This window comes from Calliphora vicina, chromosome X (assembly GCF_958450345.1).
Source record: "Calliphora vicina chromosome X, idCalVici1.1, whole genome shotgun sequence".
NCBI lineage: Eukaryota > Metazoa > Arthropoda > Insecta > Diptera > Calliphoridae > Calliphora > Calliphora vicina.
In genome coordinates this window covers 7,497,573-7,524,775 of record NC_088785.1, presented here as the reverse complement: position 1 = coordinate 7,524,775, position 27,203 = coordinate 7,497,573, and the positions used below count along the sequence as shown (strand labels likewise).

Below are 27,203 nucleotides of genomic sequence, written 5' to 3'. Positions count from 1 at the left end.
TTTTTAAAAAATTTTAATATTGTGCATATCTAGAGAAAAGAACCTTTTAAACCATATATGTTTCATCAATATTAATGGACAATAACATATTTAAAAGTGTACCACAAAAAACCGTGTGGCCTATTTATACATAAGATTACGTCAATTGACTTTTTATATCATACGACTGGACCATTTTAAGCATAACGGACCTGCTTCGAAAAGCATAGGCGCTTAATTTATTTTTGTAAATGATATATGGTTTATTGAATTGGTTTCTCCTTATTTGGGGTATTCACTAGGGTATTCAATCGATTAACCGTTAATCGGTTAACCGATTAATTTTGGACGGTTAACTGTTCGAATAATTTGAAATTGCCGATTTTCAAATAACAAATAAACCGATTAATTTGTTTCGATTAACCGATTAACCGAAATTCCTTTTTTTTTGCACTTTAAACAATTTTTTTGTATTTATTTTTCCATTTCAATTCAAAGACAAATTTCAAATTAAAATTAGATATTTTTGAACATCCAATAAACATGATTAGTGAGTATGTATAACAACTGACATATTTAATTTGCATGTATTTGAAACTTTGTTTGTATTTACATGTATGGACGAAACTTTTTTTGAAATGAGTCTTTTATCATAACTAAACGAAACTATTAAATTGATCAAAATCTAAAACAATTCAAAAATGAATATTCCTTATCATGCTTTTGATTTCTCCAACATATACAATCAGCGAGAGAGTTTTTTTCCAAGAAAAGTTTATTAAATCTAAAGAAAAAAATCGTTTAAATTATACAAATCATGCGATTTCAGAAATATAAATAGTAGATGTTAATATCTTTCTAATCTGTATTAAACCCAAATTTTTACTTATCAAATATACGAGAAAACATGAATTTTAATTTTGATGTTTACAACAAAAAAACACTCTCACACAAAAAATAATTGACTTTGAAAACTGATGAAACTATATGAAAGATTATAGAACAGTTCATAAAACACGGATTTTAAGTTATGACGTTGTTGCAGCAAATAGGCGATATGTTTAAAAAAATTATCTCAAATACCTTATTTGCTGTTTTTTATGTTTTTGTACACAAAATTCGTTGTTGTATTTTCAATTTAAAATGAAAATAGAAATTATTCGGTTAATCGAATAATTTTAAATTAACCGATTATTAACCGAATAAATATAAACCTCGGTTAATTATTTGCTCGATTAACCGATTAAACCAGAAACCCGATTAATTGAATACCCTAGTACTCACACGGTGTCATATTGTCATAAAGTACTAAAGTTTTACAATAGTTTTAAAAAATTGTCGTGCTTCAAAGAAAAAAGTCATAAAATAATAAGACCTTTTATACTGTGTTTATTGTTTTGTCATAACTAAACAATGTAAATCTAAGTCGAAAGAGAAAAACTCTTCATCGATAAATTAATAATATTTAGAAGTAGCCGCATTGAGACATATAAAAAAAGTAAGAAAATGTTGTTTGTATACTTTAGCTGACTGGCAGCCACCAAACGTTTTTAAAATAACCGCCGTCAGAAAAATTTACCGGCATAGTCACCGACAACAGCTGTTTATGTTTATGTACTTAAACAATTTATTTTGTGGCAAGAAATTTTTTAATATATTTTTTTAAAAATGGATGGTTTAGAAGATTCTTAGGTAAGATTTTATTTACTTTATTATTAAGTTTATTTAAATTAAATTGTTTTTGGCATTTTTTATTAAAAATATTTGTAATTGTTTATAATAGTTTTTTTTATCAGCTGACTCAAATTTGAAGTAGCACACTAACTTATGAGGGTTGCTCACAGCAGTCATATTTTTTGCTCGGATATATTTTTGAGCAAAATCAGTGATGCTGAAAATCACATTACATGTGAAACTTACCTCAGCTACTTTTATAAAGCGTCCTCGGCGATTTTGTTTGACATCTAAATAAAACCGTTTCGATTGTATTTGCAGCATTTTTGTTGCCAATTCCTGTTCGGTTTGGCCCTGATGAGCTAATTTTTGGGTGTTTGTAAAGACAATAAAAAAATAGATACTTAAAATTAGGTGTTTTTTTAATAATGTAATAGAACAAACCTTTGACTGTTGAATCAAATTCATTGCGACCTGCCGCTTCCATGTTGCTGGGAGCATTATATTCTAAAAGCAAAAAAAAAAATGATGTAAAAAAATAACGAACACTAAATGTTCCGTAGGTCTAAAATTAGTTTTAGTATTAAAACTGTCTTTATAATATTAGAATTAAAAAATAACTAGATTTTGAGATACTAGGTGTAAAGAAAATTTATGATTGAATTTGAACCAATAGTGCAGATTTTAATGGATTAATAATATAAAAACATGTTCATATCGTCCCCTCAATAATACAATAGTGTATAAGCATATACACCATTATTTTTTTTATTGCATAATAAGAATCTACACAACTGATGCTATATCTGGTCAAAATTTGGTTCAAAAAAAAATATAAACACTATTGTTTTATTAAGGGGACGATATGTTCTTCAAATAATAAGATATATAGATAATATTAAAAATTCAATTTTACCAAACTAATCGCAGGGCTATAGAAATGCTGCAGTTGAGTTCAAATTTTAAATCCGGGCTTTATAGACGAAATCGTGCTTTGAAATTGGCCCTTGGGTACATTCATAATTTAAAACTATGAACGTTTTCTGTTTTTTATTAGTTTTCATCCCGAATAATACATTTCAAAGAATTTATAAAATAAATAATTTATAGAAGGCTGGTAGGAACAATAAGCTACTTTATTTAAATTTCAAGTGGAAGTGGCACGTCCCCTACATAGTAAATAGTAAAAGTGTAATTTTCCTCCCGTACAAAGATAATATTCATTATCAAATATTTTGGGAACTGTTATCAATATGTCTGATCATACTTCGTTTAAATTGTTTTGTTGCCAGTATCGGTTGTTTGCCTTATAGTGAGGATGATCCATGGTAACCTGTCCCACATTCGGTTAATTGTTATTATCTGTAATAGTGTGATTATCAATACTTTACATGTGTTATTTTGTTACCATTGTACGTAGTTGGTATGCAAATGGGTTGTATCAGAAATTCTTTCACATTGGTTTATCTTACTACGATAGGGGAAGCGAAACTCACCGGGTTAACCTAGTAATACATAAAGACTTTTATTATAATTTTTAAAGTACTTGGCGCTTTTATGTACAATTAAAAAGAATTCGGTTCATTTAAAGAAAATAAATCATCGTTTTTAAAAGGTAAAAACATAACAATATGTTATATTCAATATACAATAATTTTGTAAGACAGTGTTAACTTTTGCATCCCTGATATTAACATATGAGCAATTCCATATCATTTGTACGCCTATAGAGTGGAATAGATTTTCAAAAAAAAGGAGTATTTGAAAAATAATTTGGTCTTTTTGTTCCATTCAGAGGGTACTATATTTTAATATAATAAAAAGTTCTTTCGAAATATTGTTGTCTAAAATATTGAGCGAAATAAGGGTATATCATACGTGACATAAAACGGAACTCATTTTGAGGTACATGTAGAAATATGCAAAAATATTCGAATTGTGAGAGGCGTTATGTTTTCTTTTAATTTCTTACACTAAAAAAAATATTTTTCGTTTACAATCCGTCATATTTAAATAAAAACAATCTTTGGATGATTTTATAATAAATAAAATTTAATATCGTACGTGACATACCGTACGTGACAGATTTTTCTCTTATAATAAAACAATATATATTCTGTAAATATATGTATACAAAAACTAAAAAAATTAATAGAAAATATACATTCGGTTTCAATAAACAATTTGACAATAGCAAAAAAAAAAAACAATCAGAGTCAAATTCATTTCATACTACAAGCTAATTGGGAGCCTAGTTTTCGCCGCAATTTTATCAATTTTATTAAATATAATCGGTTTAAACTATTATTTTTGTATTTAAAATGTTGTAATATGATCTAAATACTTTCACATAGTAACATTTAATTATTTTCTTCTATTCAAATCAATTGTATGATTAATTATATCAAGCATTTTAAGCTATTTAAAATGTCATGTATTTTCAAGTGGGCTATAATAAAGGAAAATATAAAAATTCATACTTGATCCTGCTATTCCTTCCTCGCCACTGCCGCTCTCTGACATTCTTTTCCTAATATTCCTTCAATTCTTGCCTTACGTTTGGCGAAATGTCTTCAAATAAACAGGTTGTATATTTTATTGTAATTTATTGTTAACACATCTTTGTCAGTTATACAAGTTCATCTCATGATCAATCCTTCTGACCACCCCGAAGCTTCTTTTTATATCGATCGCTTTATGCGTGAACTATAAGATGTTGATATAAATATGAAATACTACGTACAGATTCAAATGTTTCCTTTGTCACCTGTAACGAAAAAATATGTGTTTAATTAGATTTATAATAATTAATTTTTAAAAATATGTATTTTAATAAATTATAATCTAAAAGAAAATTTTTTCTAATTAAAATGTTTTGAGCAAACAATTTTGAAGATTTTCGTACTAAGTTACTAAAGTGTCCACTTAAATAGAATTTGCTAATTGCGCATGTCAATTCATTCATCCTGCCTGCATCGTATACGCATATAAGCACTAGCAATTTAACCCAATGGACCATCTAATATGGGCAAGCCCAAAGTAGTCAATATGCCGGCTATTTTTATACCCACCTTCAATTCAAACAATTCGAAGAAAGATCTAGCTCTGTACGTATATCCGTCTGTATTTAGCACGATTTAGACCAGAAATGGTTGGTATTGAAAATGTACAAAAACATTTTGCACATTGTTTTTTTGATAAATAGACAAGTACAGTTGAAAATATCAAGAATCGATCCATTCATTCTTGCAGCCTCCATACAGATTTCTTCTCCGAATATATCTCTATGGTATATAATTGCATATATAATGGGCAATCCATACAAAATTCAGCAGACATAAGTTCCATGTATGTAGATATATAATCGCCGTACAAAATATTGTAATTAGTCATAGCCCCCATATAAGAACCAATTCTTACAAATATCGATTTCGATCAAAAATTTTACACATATAGTAATATGTATGAAAAATCAAACTGCAGAATTTTTTGTATATGCTTCATATTTCATCATAGCTCCCATATTAGGTCCACTACCAAAAACCACTTAAATATGCACAAATCTCTTATAAATATCATAATAAGTGTTAATTTTCGACATCATGATCGTTCTATAGCTGGTTTCCTGTAAACCTTATCCATGCAATTTAATTGACAGTGAAGGTTCTTTGTATAATTACACTGTGCATGAAATTGACACTTTCTTTCTGTACAACCAAAGGCGGAGAATTCCGGCTCTACACCAAATATCCAACTTGAAATATTTGGGACTAAAATTAATAAATCTCATGTTTTTGTGCATTTTTTATATTCACTGTTTACACATTAGAGTAACTTCGGGTATTGTGGACTATGCGTCTAATGTGGACCAATGTCTTTTTTCAGAAACTATTGAAGGTATGATAAAATTGATTTGTCGTACATTTTACAATTTGTTTTTGCACATTTGCTTTCATGAGTAATTGATATGTTGGCTTTTTATTCTTGTATTGAAATTAATGCGCCTGCTCAACATTTTTTTCGGCTCAAATAAGGTAGAATTTAATGTTTGGTTGTTTTATATAGTTAAAGTGGACACGTAGTTTTGCATATATTTGGTACGAATTTAAGCACATTTAGATTATTAAGCAAAAATAATTTTTTACCACTGCACTATAGGTTAAACGGCTACCAAAACTGTGCTGTGTGGAGAAGCATATAACCCAAACAATGCATTTTTTATACCCTACACCACCATAGTGGGGAGGGTATTATGCGTTTGTGCAGATGTTTGTAATGTCCAAGAATATTAGACTAAGACCCACCTTAATATGTTACATATAATTTTGTCTGCCCAAGGACGAAGCCTATTGAAACTGGCTGAAATCGGTCCATTATTTCACCTAGCCCCCATACAAATGTCCTCCCGTAATTGGACTTTATCGGTCATAAATGTTGAATTTATATAGGTATCTACACAAATTTAGCTCCAAATATACGGAATTCAGGTCACCTAATTTTATGATGGTGGGTCCTAAATTAGTCATAGCTCCCGCTTCCGAAAATCACTTTAACGTGCATAAATCACTTAAAATTGTTGGTATACACATAAAATTCAACTCTCATAAAGAAATTAATCATACGACCTAATTTCATGACGATCGGCCCATAATTTGTCATAACTCCCATATAACCCATTCCGAAAATCACTCACGAATATAAATTATTGAAATTTTAAAAGAAAAATTATAAAAGCAAATGAGACTCTTACCAAAGTTTCTTTGCAATATATTTTACTGCATATTGCTGACAAATTTTTTGAGATGCAAAAAGACGCTGTAATGGAAGCGACGAAGACAGATTTTTTAAGCTCCGAATTAATATTAAGCTGTACCTCAGATCCATTAATTTCCACATCATTTTTATATAGGCGCTTACAAAAGCGGAAAAGTTCCACACTTCCACCTGAAGTAATTCACTATACCCACCAAGACGATGAAATTAATGAAAGTTAAGAGGACCTTTTTGATTTAAATTTACAAAATGAATTAGATTTAAGCAATTACTAAAAGTTTTAGTATAATTAAAATAAATTAATGTATTAAGTTTGCATTAATGATTGCAAAAGGGTTAATTTTAGGTCGTTAGTGGGTTAAATTCCATTTTTTTTTAATAGAATTATTCTTACTTATGAAATTCTTTAAGGTTTTCGTTTGAATACCATGATTTTGTAGTAGTTATTAATTTTGCACAGAAAAAGTAGTCATTTAACCTATAGTGCACTGTAACCCAAGTTCGTGTAATGTGGACCACTTAAATTACTTGATTATGTACTACTGGTCCATATTACCCGACAATAACTTGTACTTTGTAAACTTTGTATTAATAAAAATATATTGAAATTAAATTTTTTAATCATTCATGATTATATGGTTCATGAATTTTATGTATTAAATACGAGTCCACATTACCCTCATATAGTGGTCCATATTACCCTCCAATTTTTTTAATGCTGGTTTTTGGGTTCCTTACAATATTTTCACATAAATTTTTATCCTTTGACAGAAAAAATTTTCAACTGCAAAAACAATTAGAGAATACATTAGCTAATTTATTTCTTCACAACTTTTTTAATATCCATATATATTTTGGCCAAAATTTAGAAAAAACAAAACGGCAGTCCACATTACCCCTAGTTACTCTACACTGTGACACAAAATCGAACTTTTCGAATCGGAATGGGATGAAGCCAAAAGCAAATGAAAGCTTACGTTTTCCATAACAAAACCTTCAAGGCTTTTTTTAGTTCAGCGCTAGATTTTTTTTACACGCATTTGAAGTTAGTAATTTTGGAACGCTGCACAGTGGTATGATAATAAAAAAGATGGAAATAAATCTGTAACTTCTAAACCCTTACGCCGATTTGAATGAAATATCACATGCGCAAAGAGGAAGTGTAGTCGAGTTTAAGTTGGACCACATGAGCCCACCAGGAGCGGGACCAGGGGTTCCCAAAGTAGGACACCTCGGGTATGTTCAATTTTTAAAATGATCCTATTTCTTCGTTTGTGTTCCGATTTACAAAAAAAAAATACACATATAGAATCTCGTCGTCGAGCACTACATAAAACCTCGTAGCTATCAATTATCTCTTATAGCTTAGGAGATATTCGCATTTGAAAATTTAATTTTCAACATTCCAGTTTTTTGGTGACCGCGGTTCCAAATATTCCCCGATAGATCTATATATCAAATAAAGAAAGAAGTGTTTAAAAATCATGGCTGAGTCCAAAGTTACATGCATTTGAATTTAAAAAAATTAAAAAAGGCGATTTTACGCAATTTTTTTGGAAAAAAAGTACTTTTATTCTTTTTAAGTTATCTAAAAAATTTCTAAGATGATGTATAATGAATTTGTACTTTTCGAAAAACTAACTTTACGCTAAATATTTTAAATTAAAAAAACATTTATAATTTTTGATACCGACGGGATTAGGTCCATTCAAAAAATGACTATTTTTTATGTAAAATTCAACTTTAGGGCAAAAATTCTCAAATCGCATACTCGATATCAAAATATAGTAACCTATTTTAGATGGCCCAATAAGTTCTTAATTATTTTGTAAAGGGTTCCGATAACCCCGCCCCTGGTATGGATATTATAGCCTAAAAACGAAAAAATCCCATTTTTGGGATTTTTCAAGATTTTTTTGGGAATTGCGGGATACTTGATAACAAATTTCAAAATTTGTTTTCATTTTTCCATTTTAAATAGAAAAATCTACATAACTGTGAAATTTCACAAAAAATATTCATAAATAAAAATTTTATTTCAATTTGAAAAATTTGTATCTATGCAAAATTCAATAAAGAGCATTTTTTGTCATATTTTTCAAAAAAGTATTCCATGAATTTTTTAATTGTCAAAAGTTATATACATTTTTGAAAAGTAGACAAAATCCTCTATCCATTGATATATAACATGTCGACCTTATGTTTTTAATGTGTCAAATACATTAGGAAAAACTTAACAACTCGCTGAGAGCGTAAGGGTTTAGAAGTTACAGATTTATTTCCGTCTTTTTTTATTCTCATACCACTGTGCGCTGCACAGTGTGGTAGATCGCAAATCTAACCGGACAAAATTAATAAATCACGTTGGGTTCACTTCTCACTTATGAATCATATAAAAAATGAATTCAAATATATAAACGATTATAAAAAACCAACTTTTTTTCGCAATATATTTTGGGAGTTTTTACCCATTCTTCAAACATTTTCTTTCGTGAAAAAGTGAAAAAATTTATGGCGGTCGCAAGAGTGCGCAAGATGTTTTTCATTTACCTTGAAGCGAACACTTGAAAGATTAACTCAAATATAGTTTTACACCGGAACTATCCGGAATAAACAGCTTTAACTCTACTTGAAAAAAGGAAATATTTTATTTTTTCTTTGTGTAGGTCATACTGGAAAAGTGAAAAAAAAATGTATGGCGGTCGCAAAAATGCGCAAGATGTTTTTGATTTACCTTAAAGTGAACACTTGACAGATTAACCCAAATAAAGTTTTACATTGGAACTATGCGGAATAAATAGCTTTAACTCTACTTGAAAAACGGAAATATTTTATTTTTTCCAATTTCTGATCTTCTCACAAAAAATTGTTTTGTTTAATAGTTACAATGGAAATAATTAAATGAAAATTGTTGCATATTTCCTTGAAATAGAGCTTAATAATAATATAAAAAAATTATGACAATAATCATAAACCAAAGTCACACAAAAAATACACTTCTCTTTGAAATCTTAATATACCTGCTGACAACAACTGACTTTAAAGCTTAGTTTTTCCTAATCGGAGCTAAAAACCAAAAAAACAAAACATGAATTACAGTTCCCTATTGTATTGAGAAGCTCATTAAATGATCAGAAGGAATGTTGCCAGACATTTATTTTTTAATTTTGTCCAGCTAGATATATGCATTTGAATAATAGAAAAAAGGTTATTTTTCGCTATTTTTTTTGGGATAAAAGTACTTTTTATCTTTTTAATTTATCTAAATAATTTCTTAGAAGTTGTATAATAAATTTATACTTTTTGAAATGCTAACTTCACATCAAATACATATCATAAATGAAAAAAAAATTAAAATTGTCTATACCGAGGGAACCAGGTTCATTTAAAATACGACTATTTTTTATGTAAAATTCTAACTATATGAGGGTAATGTAATGTAAATAAAATTCATGAACCAGCTAATCATGAATGATTAAAAAATTTATATTCAATATATTTTTATTAATACAAATTAAAAAGTCGCGTTCTTGGCTTAGATAGATGGCTTACAAAGTACATAGTTATTGTCGGGTAATGTGGACCAGTAGTACATAATCAAGTAATTTAAGTGGTCCACATTACACGAACTTGGGTTACAGGTCCTGAAAAAAGACACTGGTCACACATTAGACGCATAGTCCACAATACCCGAACTAACTCTATTTATTTGTATTTATTTTTCCGTTTCAATTCAAATACTAATTTCAAATTAAAATTAGATATTTTTTGAACATCCAATAAACATGATTAGTGAGTATGTATAACAACTGACGCATTTAATTTACATGTATTTGAAACTTTGTTTGTACTTACATGTATAGAAGAAACTTTTTTTTGAAATGAGTCTTTTATCATAACTAAACGAAACTATTAAATTAATCAAAATCTAAAACAATCCAAAAAGAAATATTCTTTATCATGCTTTTGATTTCTCCAACATATACAATCAGCGAGAGTTTTTTTTGACTTTTTTGAAAACTGATTAAACTATATGAAAGATTATAGAACAGCGCATATTTTGTATTACTCAGTTCATAAAACACGGATCTTGAGTTATGACGTTATTGCAGCAAATAGGAGATATGTTTACAAAAATTATCTCAAATACCTTATTTGCTGTTTTTTATGTTTTTGTACACAAAATTCGTTGTTGTATTTTCAATTTAAAATGAAAATATAAATTATTCGGTTAATCGAATAATTTTAAATTAACCGATTATTAACCGAACCAATCTAAACCTCGATTAATTATTTGCTCGATTAACCTATTAACCGACCGAACCAGAAACCCGATTAATTGAATACCCTAGTATACATACATGAAAAATAAATATGAATGACCGTTAACCGGTTTTTTCGATGCCGGTTAACCGAAAAACCGGTTTTCTAGAAAAGTCCAATTTTCGGTTAACCGATAAACCGGTTTTTTAAAAAGTCGGATTTTTATAACACTAGTAGCAACCAAGGTTGCCAATTTAGCCATTTTCCGGCTAGATCTAGCGATTATATTTTCATTTAGCCATAAAAAAATTGCTAGATTTAATCTAGCCGGAAGATCTAGCCATTTTATTTTGTCTTATGCCCAGTTTTTGACTTGTTATTTAAATACGTATTTAGTTAATTATTACTTAAAATTAAGTTGTATTTAAATACATTTTGAGTTTTACAGTGCTACATAATTTGTCTTATTTAAATAAGATAAAAGTAGTGCTACCACTAAATATCAAAAATTTATCGATAGTTTTGCTTAAAACAGCTGTTCAACCAAAACAAAAATTGATACATTTTGCCCAATAAGAAATAAAAGTTTATTAAACAATAAAATTATTGGTAGGAAAATGCACAAAAGAAGCTCCAATTGCCCCGCATCGGAATTGTAGTTTTTGCAAGACGCTGTTTTCAGCAAGACGCTGTTGTTTGGTTTTTTTTCACTACAATTTATGTATCATTTAAAAAAGCACTGAAAAACTCATTTTTGTATTTAAATAGAACTTAAATATAATTCATATTTAAATACGAAGTCAAAAACTGGCTCTTATTAGCCATTTTGATTTTATACTTTTCTTGAACATTTTTGGAATTTGAAATTTTTTAAAAATAAAACAATATTTTTTATCAAATGGCAAAGAAACAGTATTTTTAAACAAATTCGTCTGTTGATGAGATTTGATTTGATTATTGGTTTTATGAAACCAGGCTTCGAAATTGTTTTCAAAGCATCAGTCATATTCAAAAATCAATTTGGCATTTCTTCAATGGATCCAATTTTGAATGTAAGTGCCCAGAAATTTGTTTAATTTATCTAAAAGGAAAAAAAATTACTGATATTACAATATTTATCCGCATTTTCTCAATCTCTGGTTATTTTTTATCGTGATGATATACTGAAAATTCTATTTAATTTAACCGGAGATTGAGAAAATAGGGGTTAATCTGCTAAACCCCATTAACACGAAGTCGGTAAAAATTATTTTTGAAATCTGTCAGTATAACTATTAGTTAACACATAACCAGACTTCGTGGTAATGTGGGAAAGCAATGTAATATTTATGAATTTGTATTCATTTATTTTTTGGTTTTAGCCATTTCTAGCCATTTTTAATTCAAAATCTAGCCATTTTCTGAGCTGAAGAGTTGGCAACCTTGGTAGAAACTCTTTATTTATTTAAAATGTACAACAACAACAATTTAATTTGTCACTATGTGTTCTAATACACACACACAATTCACAGGAAAATACAGCACACAGTATACACTGGTAATACAGTTGATGTTTATTCGTACAGCATCTCTGATAAAATAAACTCACGACTGCAACCTCTGCCACTATTTATACATACGCCATCTCTCGTGAACTTTCTACAATGGTCTTATCTGTCAAAACTCGTATATTCGAATTCTAGAGCTTTCGATGAGGGCTTAATACCGAATTCTAAATCATCAGGCAACTTGAGCTCTGTCTCGAAGACAATTTTTACAGGTGTTCGAGAGGTTGACTTGTGATCAGCTGATCTGTATGAAAATAGAAATTTCGGTATGTGTTCTTCCCAGTCCTTTTGGTGTGCACTGACCACCTTTCTTAAATATTCCTCCAGAGTGCGATTGAATCTTTCTACCATGCCATCAGATTGAGGATGCAGTGGTGTTTTTCTTATTCCGTATAAATCGCACATTTCCTTGAATACGGCAGATTCAAGATTTCTACCCTGATCCGAGTGCAACTCCAGTGCAACACCATAGCGGAACACCCAGCTGTTCACAAATAAGCTTATAGACGTTTTAGCTTCCTGATTGGGTATGGCATATTCCTCTGGCCATTTGCTGAAATAATCCATAACCACTAGAACGTAACGGTATCCGGCATCAATGTCAGGGAAAGTGCCTGCTACATCCATCGCAATTCGCTCGAATGGCGCATCTGAGTTATTCTGCTGAAGTTGTTCACTACTTCTTCTTACTGGGCCCTTCGCTACTATGCATTGTGGACAATTAGCTACCCAATCGGCTACTGCTTGCTGACAACCCACCCAATAAACACGTTACTTTAAGATTTTTCGGACGAGGCCAGTCATATATAGCTCGTATTTTATCTTCATCTGCCGATATGCCGTCTGCTGTTACGCGATGCCCTAAATACTTAACTTCTTTCTGGAACAATGCACATTTCTTTACGCTTAGTTTTAGTCCAGCCTCAGCCATTTGCTTCTTCAAGGTTTTTCAGGTGTTCATCAAAAGACTTACCCATGACAATCATGTCATCGAGGTACACCAAGCCAGTAACCACTTTGCAAGTCCATTGTGGAGAGCCATATTGTCCCAGCTAATGTGTCCAGGGTGTCGTCAATTCTTGGAAGCGGATGGCTGACTTTCTTTGTGATATCTAATTTTAACATACTTTTTTTTAAATATTTCTGTTCTCCAATTTGGAGTATACCCTTTTTCAAAAAATTGTTTATATTTGGCAATGCGTATTTGTTTATGGTTATAAACCGAATTTAATAATAATTTTTCATTGGAAGGTTTTACGTCATAGGGGCTATTTTGATAACTCGATGTAACATCAAGGTAGAGTTTCCGAAATAAATCAATATTTTTAACTTTTTCATAAATATGTTTGAATGAGCTTTAGAAAATACATTTCATTAAAACCGGTTAACAGTCTTACAAAAACCGGTTTATCAAAAAACCGAAATATTAAAAATACCGAAACCGCTGGAGTTTACAAAGATGAAAAAACCGATGGACCGGTTTTCGGTTTTGGATACTCTAATCTATAGTCGTTTTAAATTTTAGTGATCGAATCCAGAGATATTTTGAATTTTGTAGTTTGATAAAAAGAACCATAATCAATCAATATAATAAATATTTTGAATATTTGTGTAGTTACGTCCGTTTGCATTTAAGGTGACGATATATAGTTGGGCCTTTCATTATTGACTTTCATAATCATTACGTTTTCTTTATGCGTTTGTGGTCTCAAGAATCTTTTTTATGTTATTGAGATTTCATCCTTAAACAATTTGTTTATAATAGTGTTATACTTTTTGCTCTTAGTGCCCTGTATTTGATTTTTGTAATTATATTGTCTTTTGTGCGCATTGGTTTTAATCAAAATATCTTATATATAAATAGGCCACACGTTTTTTTGTGGTACACTTTTAAGTATGTTATTGTCCACCAATATTGATGAAACCTATATGGTTTAAAATATTATTTTCTCTAAATGTGCACAATATAATTTTTTTTTTAAAAATTCTTTCCATAAAAGTGTTAAAAAGCGTTTTAAATTTGCTTGAAAAACAATAACAACATATTTATGCACATCTAAATACACGTGTATTTGTACACAAACGTGAAAAATATTTTTGCGTATACTCAAATTAACTGTATAATTTTGTTATTAGTGGTCGAATTTTGACCACCAGGCGATCCTAGTTTTTATAAATATCCAACTCATATGGTTATAATGTGATGGTTATTTATGAAACAATAATTCAATGTTATATTAATTTTTTCTTCTCTTAAAAATTTTGGTATAAACATACAATTGAACAGAAATAACTTTCATATATGGGGGATTCATGTCAAGTGAACCAACTTTTGAAATCGATGTCTTCCGATCGAGATGACCCCCTCAGACACACAGAGGTGTCAAAATTTGATATTTTGTCCAAGCTGGTGTTTTTTCTTATCTATGTAACTTATTACCTGTTGTTCTATTTGTTGTTCTCCCAAATAGTTTAGATAGCTCTTTCATCAATCTTTCAAAAAAAATATATAAAAAAAAATTTAATAATTTTTTTCCGAAATCAAAAACTTTTTTGACTTTTTTTTAAATAATAATATATTTTCCTTGAAGATCTCTATTTGGTCGCTTACTGGGATGCGAGTGGAATCAAAATGAATATTTTGTAACTCAAGACATACAATTTTTGACTTTTTTTGCAAAAGTTAAAAAAGAGCCCATTTTTGAAAAAAAGTTAGAAAAAAAAGTTAAAAATTGTATGTCTTGAGTTACAAAATATTCATTTGATAGATATCCCACTCGTATCCCACTAAGGGGCCCATTTTGAAAAAAACGTTTTTGATTTCGGGAAAAAAATATTAAATTTTTTTTATTTTGTTTTTTAAATATTTTTGTTCGAAAGATTGAAGTAAGAGCTATCTAAAATATTTGGGACAAATTTTGCTAAGAGCAATAGGTAATAAGTTACATGGATAAGAAAAAACTCCTGTTTGGCGAAAATGTCAACACCTGCTTGGCGAAAATGTCAACTCTCTAACTCGGAGAGTTCTGGACCGATCTTGTTGAAAAATTGTGTATGAATTACTATCCAATAGTGCTAACCTTGTATAGCTCTATGTCTTCCCGATCGGAAGACATCGATTTCAAAAGTTGATTCACTTGACATGAAATGTCCCATATACATTAGGGTGGCCCTTAATAGACGAAAGTAGGTAAATCGGTTGGGGTTAAGACTTGGGTTGGTGCCGCAAGCCCTCTGAAGTTTTGAGATGCATTTACAAGGGGAAAAAATGCATTTTTCCAGTTTTTGTAAAAATTTTGTCATTAAAAAATTACTTTTGCAATTTAATTTAAAAGAATAGAAATGTGTACGTAATTTTGCTAATGAGATATAAAAAACAGAAATTGGTCAAAAAATTTTAAAGTTATTAAAAATTCGCCAGGCCATTAACGTGTCTCAGGCAACTAGAACAAGAAATGTAGGAACAAAATTAACATATTTTGATAAATATTAAAATAAAAGCTAATTTTTACTTAAAATATATCCATGTTTACTTGTATATGAGTTTTTATCTTCATAGGATACAGTTAACCTATTCGCAGGTATAACAAAAAAAATATTTTTTTTAACGGCAGTTCAAAAATCCAATTTCAAGTTTTTAAAAATTTTGTTATACTAATTTTTTGATTATCACATGGGGATTTATTGACAACATAATAGGGAATAAAAATGTGAAAAAATATGTCAATACCTCCCATAGTTTTTCCATACCATGAGGTGCAATCCCCTTGTAAATGCACCTCAAAACTAAATCGAAAGTCGGCACGGGTTGCCCTTCTTAGAACAAGCTAAACATTTTTTTGTGCTATTTTAGGTCATTACGAAAGTTACATTTCCAAAAATTTAATTCTAAGGGACACTCTAATATACATACATACATACATACATACATACATACATACATACATACATACATACATACATACATACATACATACATACATACATACATACATACATACATACATACATACATACATACATACATACATACATACATACATACATACATACATACATACATACATACATACATACATACATACATACATACATACATACATACATACATACATACATACATACATACATACATACATACATACATACATACATACATACATACATACATACATACATACATACATACATACATACATACATACATACATACATACATACATACATACATACATACATACATACATACATACATACATACATACATACATACATACATACATACATACATACATACATACATACATACATACATACATACATACATACATACATACATACATACATACATACATACATACATACATACATACATACATACATACATACATACATACATACATACATACATACATACATACATACATACATACATACATACATACATACATACATACATACATACATACATACATACATACATACATACATACATACATACATACATACATACATACATACATACATACATACATACATACATACATACATACATACATACATACATACATACATACATACATACATACATACATACATACATACATACATACATACATACATACATACATACATACATACATACATACATACATACATACATACATACAGTAGCCGAAATAATGATAGGTTCAAAAAATTTTTCTCATTTTTTTCTAAGTGATACCGAGTTTTATCACAGTTTTTGTGTCAGTGTATTTATACGTCAAATTTTTACATATCCCGTTAAAATTTTTCGTTTATTTTTTTGCTACAATAAAGAAACAAAGATTTTACGGTTTTCAAAGCAAAATTGGAGCGAAATAAATATAAGTTCACAGATTATTCCAGTGTTTTCTTTGTTGGAGTACGGATAACATTTTTTTTTTTGCAAGTCTTTGTTGTTTTTTGAAGCTTTAACACACATTTTAATAGATTCCAAGTGTAAAAAAACTTAATATTTTTTATGTTTTAACGATATTTTTGGAAATGGGTCGTGCAAAGTCTTTATCTGCAGAAGAACGTGGAAAAATATTGGCTTTTAAAGAACAAAAGCTTTCAAATCGCCAAATTACTCAAAATATTGGAAGATCTGTTAATGTTGTAAACAATTTTTTAAAATTAAAGGACATTTATGGCAAAAAGAAAAGTCCTCGCCCAGAACCGAAACTGAATCAACGACAAAAATCGATGATATTGCGAATGGTAACAAGGGAAAACTTGTTTGCTTCAGAAATAAAAGCCCGTCTGAATCTTTCAGTGTCTACCAGAAGAGTTCAGCAAGTTTTGCGTAACTCAAAACGGTTTCAATACACAAAGAGAATGGCACGTCGGGCACTTTCAAAAGAACACAAAGAAAAACGACTTTTATGGGCAAAAAATCATATGGATTTTGGAGATAAATGGGAAAGAGTACTATTTAGTGATGAAAAAATGTTTAATTTGGATGGTCCAGATGGTTTCCAATATTACTGGCATGATTTGCAAAAGGAAAAAGAGATTCGGATGAGTAGAAATTTCGGTGGAGGCTATTTAATGATTTGGGGAGTATTTTCCATTAAGGGTAGGCTTCCTTTGGCATGGATTTCAACAAGGATGACCTCTGAAAATTACATTGAAATGTTAGAAATTTCTTTGATTGAATATGGAGAAGATTTGATGGGGAATAACATCGATCATCATCGATTTTTGTCGTTGAGTCAGTTTCGGTTCTGGGCCAGGACTTTCCTTTTTGCCATAAATGTCCTTTAACTTAAAAAAAATGTTTACAACATTAACAGATCTTCCAATATTTTGAGCAATTTGCCGATTTGAAAGCTTTTGTTCTTTAAAAGCCAATATTTTTCCACGTTCTTCTGCAGATAAAGACTTTGCACGACCCATTTCCAAAAAAATCGTTAAAACATAAAAAATATTAAGTTTTTTACACTTGGAATCTATTAAAATTTGTGTTAAAGCTTCAAAAAACAACAAACACTTGCAAAAAAAAAAATGTTATCCGTACTCCAACAAAGAAAACTCTGGAATAATCTGTGAACTTATATTTATTTCGCTCCAAGTTTGCTTTGAAAACGGTAAAATCTTTGTTTCTTTATTGTAGCAAAAAAATAAACGAAAAATTTTAACGGGATATGTAAAAATTTGAAGTATAAATACACTGACACAAAAACTGTGATAAAACTCGGTATCACTTAGAAAAAAATGAGAAAAATTTTTTGAACCTATCATTATTTCGGCGACTGTACATACATACATACATACATACATACATACATACATACATACATACATACATACATACATACATACATACATACATACATACATACATACATACATACATACATACATACATACATACATACATACATACATACATACATACATACATACATACATACATACATACATACATACATACATACATACATACATACATACATACATACATACATACATACATACATACATACATACATACATACATACATACATACATACATACATACATACATACATACATACATACATACATACATACATACATACATACATACATACATACATACATACATACATACATACATACATACATACATACATACATACATACATACATACATACATACATACATACATACATACATACATACATACATACATACATACATACATACATACATACATACATACATACATACATACATACATACATACATACATACATACATACATACATACATACATACATACATACATACATACATACATACATACATACATACATACATACATACATACATACATACATACATACATACATACATACATACATACATACATACATACATACATACATACATACATACATACATACATACATACATACATACATACATACATACATACATACATACATACATACATACATACATACATACATACATACATACATACATACATACATACATACATACATACATACATACATACATACATACATACATACATACATACATACATACATACATACATACATACATACATACATACATACATACATACATACATACATACATACATACATACATACATACATACATACATACATACATACATACATACATACATACATACATACATACATACATACATACATACATACATACATACATACATACATACATACATACATACATACATACATACATACATACATACATACATACATACATACATACATACATACATACATACATACATACATACATACATACATACATACATACATACATACATACATACATACATACATACATACATACATACATACATACATACATACATACATACATACATACATACATACATACATACATACATACATACATACATACATACATACATACATACATACATACATACATACATACATACATACATACATACATACATACATACATACATACATACATACATACATACATACATACATACATACATACATACATACATACATACATACATACATACATACATACATACATACATACATACATACATACATACATACATACATACATACATACATACATACATACATACATACATACATACATACATACATACATACATACATACATACATACATACATACATACATACATACATACATACATACATACATACATACATACATACATACATACATACATACATACATACATACATACATACATACATACATACATACATACATACATACATACATACATACATACATACATACATACATACATACATACATACATACATACATACATACATACATACATACATACATACATACATACATACATACATACATACATACATACATACATACATACATACATACATACATACATACATACATACATACATACATACATACATACATACATACATACATACATACATACATACATACATACATACATACATACATACATACATACATACATACATACATACATACATACATACATACATACATACATACATACATACATACATACATACATACATACATACATACATACATACATACATACATACATACATACATACATACATACATACATACATACATACATACATACATACATACATACATACATACATACATACATACATACATACATACATACATACATACATACATACATACATACATACATACATACATACATACATACATACATACATACATACATACATACATACATACATACATACATACATACATACATACATACATACATACATACATACATACATACATACATACATACATACATACATACATACATACATACATACATACATACATACATACATACATACATACATACATACATACATACATACATACATACATACATACATACATACATACATACATACATACATACATACATACATACATACATACATACATACATACATACATACATACATACATACATACATACATACATACATACATACATACATACATACATACATACATACATACATACATACATACATACATACATACATACATACATACATACATACATACATACATACATACATACATACATACATACATACATACATACATACATACATACATACATACATACATACATACATACATACATACATACATACATACATACATACATACTACCGCAAGGGTGTTCTCTGGAGAGAATATCGGGATTAACGACCCCGCGGACCCTGAGTTTCGGCAGGTGTGGAGAGCGTACCAAAATGGTGCAAGTGCTCTGAGAAAACCTGTGACAGGGCGAGTGGACACCGCCCTAAATTATGTGCCCAGCCGCAAGGGGAACCCTCTAGAGAGGTGTTGCTAGGAGATTGACGACTCCGCGGTTAACCCCAGTTGCAACCTTGGAGCTGTATAACAAACCCCCGAATATGAACTCCGTCGAAAGGCACTAGAGCTGTTACGATTCCTTGCAAGAATGGATACGTCTCTGACACACCCCCGAAAAGTCTCCCGCTGAAAGGCATTAAGATCAAGACCAGCACGATCTTAATTAAGGTATTACTGGAAAACGATATGGATCAGACGAACCCTGGGCCGACGGTCTGTGATATTCTGAAACTTTAGTAAGAGGAGGTGAAACTCCTCTGAAATGGCTTTCAGGTTAATGTCACAACCGCCTCCTCCTCTTAAAACCTGGCAGGTCTCAGAGTGCGCTCAAAATTTGTCGCCGTTAAGTTGGCGGTGCAGGCTCGGTTGATTTTCCCGACTAACGCGGATCTGGCACTGGCATGTGATCTCATAAGGATCTCGTACCAACCCATCGCATGGCCTCCCTGCATGCAAAGATAACCATGGGATCAAAACGCAACTGCACAACAAATGGAGATAGCGGCTCTGAGTTTGGACCAATAGACATGAATGCAAATGAACAGAATAAACGTAAAAAGGAAACACAAGATAATGAGGAATCGCGTAAAGGAGAAGGTGAAATAAACCCATTCAAGAGGAACTCGGTGATAGTAAGATCACCGCCTACAAACTTGGCGGAAACATGCGGAAAGAGTAGCGACAAGCCACAAGGAAACTGTCTTAGTAAGCTAGGGGATAAAATATCGGAGCTAGTTGAGTTTATTAGACCCCGCTCGAATATTCACAAGGATATTCACACGATTACTCGTCAAATACAAGCATTGTACCTGCAGGCCTCAGATGAGGTAAATGCTCCTGATGAGGGTAAAACTGCACATGCAAAAACTGGCAAACCCGTACTGGTTAACACGGAAACCCAAACAGAGGAAATAGTATGGCCGAAGCCATCTCAAATAGGAACTCCAAAACGGAAGAGAGAAAACACAACTTTCAGCCCAAAGGAGAACAAACCTAAAAAGAAAAAGGATACCATACGGAAAGAAACGGATAATGAAGTAGAAACTCCCAAATCGAGCAAAACCATAGCCGAACCATCAGAGAAGGATAAGGCCAACGCTGACTGGGTCAAAGTTCGTCCAAAAGCTAAAAAGAGGAAGAAATCAACTAAAACAATGAGTAGTCGAAAATCAGCCAGGCCAGATGCCCTTGTTATTCAAACATGTGGGGATATCTCGTATGCTGACATACTTAAGAAGGTAAAAAGTGACCCTAATTTAGATATACTTGGCCAAAATGTCAATAATATAAGGAAAACTGCGAAAGGTGAATTACTCCTGGAACTAAACAAACCTGCTCATCAGAACACATGTGAATTTAGACACAAGATTGAAGAAGTCCTTGGCACGACGGCAGAAGTCCGAGCATTGACCCACGAAATAGCTCTCGAGATAAGAGATATTGACGAGGTCACTGATAGACAAGATGTACTCGATGCATTGGTGAACTTTTCCGAGGAATTCGAGATTCTATCACTTTCTGCAATTAAATCTTTGCGGAAGGCTTATGGGGGTACACAAACGGCCACCATTTGCCTAAGTGCAGGATTGGCAAACCGGATGTTGGAAGCTGACAAAATCCGCATTGGATGGGTTCGGTGTCGAATACGGGAGAAGATATCGCCGAGAAGATGCTTTAAATGTTTAGATTTTGGTCATACAGCTTTCAATTGCAGAAGCCAATATGATCATTCTGGAAAATGCCTACGATGCGGTGAAACTGGTCACAAAATTAAAACCTGTACGGGAAACCCCGTGTGTGTACTCTGTAGTGGAGTAGCTACTAACACCAGTAATGATCATGTTACAGGATGTCCAGTTTGCCCATACTATCAGAAGGCACTTCAGTTACTAAAAACTAGAAAATGAGAATTCTCCAACTTAACCTCAACCATTGCCAAGCCGCCCAAGAGCTGCTTAAACAAAATGTGCGTGACTTAAATGTTGACATTGCGATCCTTAGTGAACAACATCGTAATATTGAATCTCCAAGCTGGGTCTCCGACAGTTCAAATACTTCAGCAATTTGGTCGGTCAGCAAATTAATACTGCAGGACACAATAACAAGTCATTGTGGATTTACTCGAGCCAAAGTATCCGGAATTTATATCTATAGCTGTTACATTCCACCGAGATACACAATAGGAGAATTCGAAGGAATTGTCGACAACATTGTCTCAGACGCGACCTCTAGAAATCGTATACTAATAGCAGGTGATTTTAATGCATGGGCTACTGACTGGGGTTGTCCCCGTACAAATGAAAGAGGACGGATTCTACTTGAAGCTTTTTCCGTGCTTGGAGTGGTGTTGATGAACACGGGAAATGAACAAACTTTTAATAGAGGTGGTAGAGGATCAATTATTGACATAACTTTTGCTAGCAGCAATATTATAGGACGAGTTAACTGGAGATTGTGTGATCAATATACGCACAGTGATCACTATGCTATAATTGTAGACTTAGCACCTGAGCAACCAGCAGCACCTGTCAACAGGCAGACTTCAAGATTATTAGGTTGGAAAGTTGACACTCTTGATAAAGATGTATTCCGAACCACTATCGAGGATATGAATCTACATGGCCCACCCGAAGCTATGGCAAAACAATTTGTGAACGAAATTACCAAAGCATGTGATGCGTCAATGGTGAGAAGGAAAAATAACAGAAACAAAATAAACAAGCAACCAGTCTATTGGTGGAATGGAGAAATAGCTCAATTGCGTTCGGAATGTGTACGAGCCAGACGACTATATACGCGAACAAGAGGTAGACCAGAAAACGAAAGTCATCACCAAACGTATAAGGCTAAGAGAAAATCGCTCAAATTATCAATACGCAGAAGTAAGAGAAGATGTTTCCTCCAAATTTGTGATGACCTTGAGGATAACCCATGGGGACTTGCTTATAAATTGGTAACAAAGAAACTTAAATGTTTCAACTCATCAGCTACTACAGAGGAGTCAGCACTTAAGAAAATTGTAGAACATCTTTTCCCTCCTGGGAGGCCGACTACTTGGGATCATCCCACTCGTGAAGATACATATTACTACCCTCCCGTGACATATGCTGAAATCGAGGAAGCAATATTGAAATTTAAGGACAAAAAAGCCCCAGGATTGGACTGTATCCCAAACCTGGTCCTAAAAGAGGCATTTAAATGTTGCCCAGATCAATTCACATCCCTCATAAATGGGTGTCTGAAGCGAGCGATCTTTCCATCAATGTGGAAAAAACAGAAACTTGTTTTATTGCCAAAACAAGGGAAACCCCTAGCCGATGCGTCCTCTTATCGACCGCTCTGCATGATAGACACAAGCGGAAAACTATTAGAGAGCATCATCTGCAAAAGGTTGGAAACTTTTATCGAAGCCGTCGGTGGTCTATCGGATAACCAATTTGGTTTCAGGAAAGCGAGATCAACTGTCAATGCCATTAACGTTGTTGTAGAAACAGCATATAAAGCAATTGAAGGCAAGTGCTGGAGGAATGGAGCAAAGGAGTACTGCGTTGTGGTAACTCTAGATATAAAAAATGCTTTCAATACTGCGAACTGGGAAGTCATAGTAAACGCTCTTACTAGATTGAATATCCCGCCATATTTGTTGGCCTTGATAAAGGACTACTTCCGAAACAGAATCCTCATCTACGATACTGATAGGGGAACAGAACAGTACAGAGTTTCGATGGGCGTTCCCCAGGGATCAGTTCTTGGTCCCTTGTTATGGAACGTGATGTACGACGGTGTTTTAAGGCTAAAGCTACCCGAAAGGGTTTCAATCGTTGGTTTTGCGGATGATATAGCATTAGTGTGTGTGGCAAAAGACCTACAGGAAGCAGAAACGGTTACCAATGCAAGTATACAAATCGTGCGATCCTGGTTGTGCTCCGTGGAACTAACCTTAGCTGACCATAAGACTGAAGCGATACTAGTTAGTAGTCGTAAATCCAGGGAAACGTTAACACTCAATATTGGAACATGTTGTATACAGACGAAGCCTTTTCTCAAGTATCTCGGTATTATGATTGACTGTCGTCTCTCGTTTAAGGATCATCTACAGTATGTAAGCTCTAAGGCCAAGGAAACATGTCTGAGGTTATCCAGAATAATGCCGAACACAAGGGGTCCAAAATATCTACAAAGGAAACTGTTAACTGAGGTCGTGAAAAGCACAATCCTTTATGCATCTTCCATATGGTCAGACTCGTTGAAGTTTGCATCCTATGCAAAACTTCTTACCTCTATTTATAGGCTTTCTGCCTTGCGTGTGTGCTGTGCCTTCCGCACCGTTTCAGATGAGGCAGCTTTTGTTATTGCTGGTATAATGCCAATAGACATTCAAGCTCGGGAATCGGTATATGCGACACCAACTGCGGAAACGGTGGTCAATGCTAACACTCATGAAGTGGCGAGGGGAATAAGTGTTGCCAACTGGCAGATGCGTTGGACAACATCCTGTAAAGGGAGGTGGACGTACCAGTTAATTCCAGACATTAAAGTCTGGCTCGACAGGAAACATGGTGATCTAAATTTTTATTTAACACAAATGTTAAGTGGTCACGGTTGTTTCAAATCATACTTATACCGGTTTAAACATGATAGGGACCCGTTCTGTACATATTGCAGTGGTGAAGTAGAAGAGGATGCTGGTCATGTATTCTTTGTATGCGGACGATTCGGTGAACAGAGAACGACCTTAGAGGAGTTAGTAGGGTGTAGTGTTAGCCCGACAAACATAGTACATGTTATGTTGTCGTCCTTATTCAATTGGGAGAGTGTATGCCATTTTGCAAAATTGGTAATACTTGAGCTCCGAAGGGAGGAAGAGATTCGAAGAAGAATCGAAGTAGTGTAGCGTAGGTTTCTGCCTTTCCCCACCCTGTGAAGAAATACTTTGCGGTCGTTCCACAGGGAAATTGGATTGGAGATAGAGGTTTTTTAGCGTGTTAAAGTCTCGCACTCCTGGCAAATTGTTAGGTAAGCCAGAGTCTTTTGATGATTTTTACCTCGAAAAAAAAAAAAAAAAAAAAAAAAAAAAAACATACATACATACATACATACATACATACATACATACATACATACATACATACATACATACATACATACATACATACATACATACATACATACATACATACATACATACATACATACATACATACATACATACATACATACATACATACATACATACATACATACATACATACATACATACATACATACATACATACATACATACATACATACATACATACATACATACATACATACATACATACATACATACATACATACATACATACATACATACATACATACATACATACATACATACATACATACATACATACATACATACATACATACATACATACATACATACATACATACATACATACATACATACATACATACATACATACATACATACATACATACATACATACATACATACATACATACATACATACATACATACATACATACATACATACATACATACATACATACATACATACATACATACATACATACATACATACATACATACATACATACATACATACATACATACATACATACATACATACATACATACATACATACATACATACATACATACATACATACATACATACATACATACATACATACATACATACATACATACATACATACATACATACATACATACATACATACATACATACATACATACATACATACATACATACATACATACATACATACATACATACATACATACATACATACATACATACATACATACATACATACATACATACATACATACATACATACATACATACATACATACATACATACATACATACATACATACATACATACATACATACATACATACATACATACATACATACATACATACATACATACATACATACATACATACATACATACATACATACATACATACA

The 27,203-nt window shown here is 31.6% G+C and overlaps 1 protein-coding gene across 1 annotated transcript in view; it reads right to left on the bottom strand.

The window, feature by feature from the left end:
- The window catches only part of Pur-alpha (Purine-rich binding protein-alpha), a 143,517-nt gene that overhangs the window by 44,691 nt on the left and 71,623 nt on the right, over positions 1–27,203 (bottom strand). Inside the window, exons 3-5 of the mRNA XM_065514660.1 lie at positions 4,134–4,420; positions 2,098–2,160; positions 1,900–2,015 (exon numbers count right to left, since the gene is read on the bottom strand). Of these exons, the coding sequence (XP_065370732.1) occupies positions 1,900–2,015; positions 2,098–2,160; positions 4,134–4,176 (222 nt within the window). The 5' untranslated portion in view covers positions 4,177–4,420. The remainder of the gene's footprint in view (positions 1–1,899; positions 2,016–2,097; positions 2,161–4,133; positions 4,421–27,203) is intronic.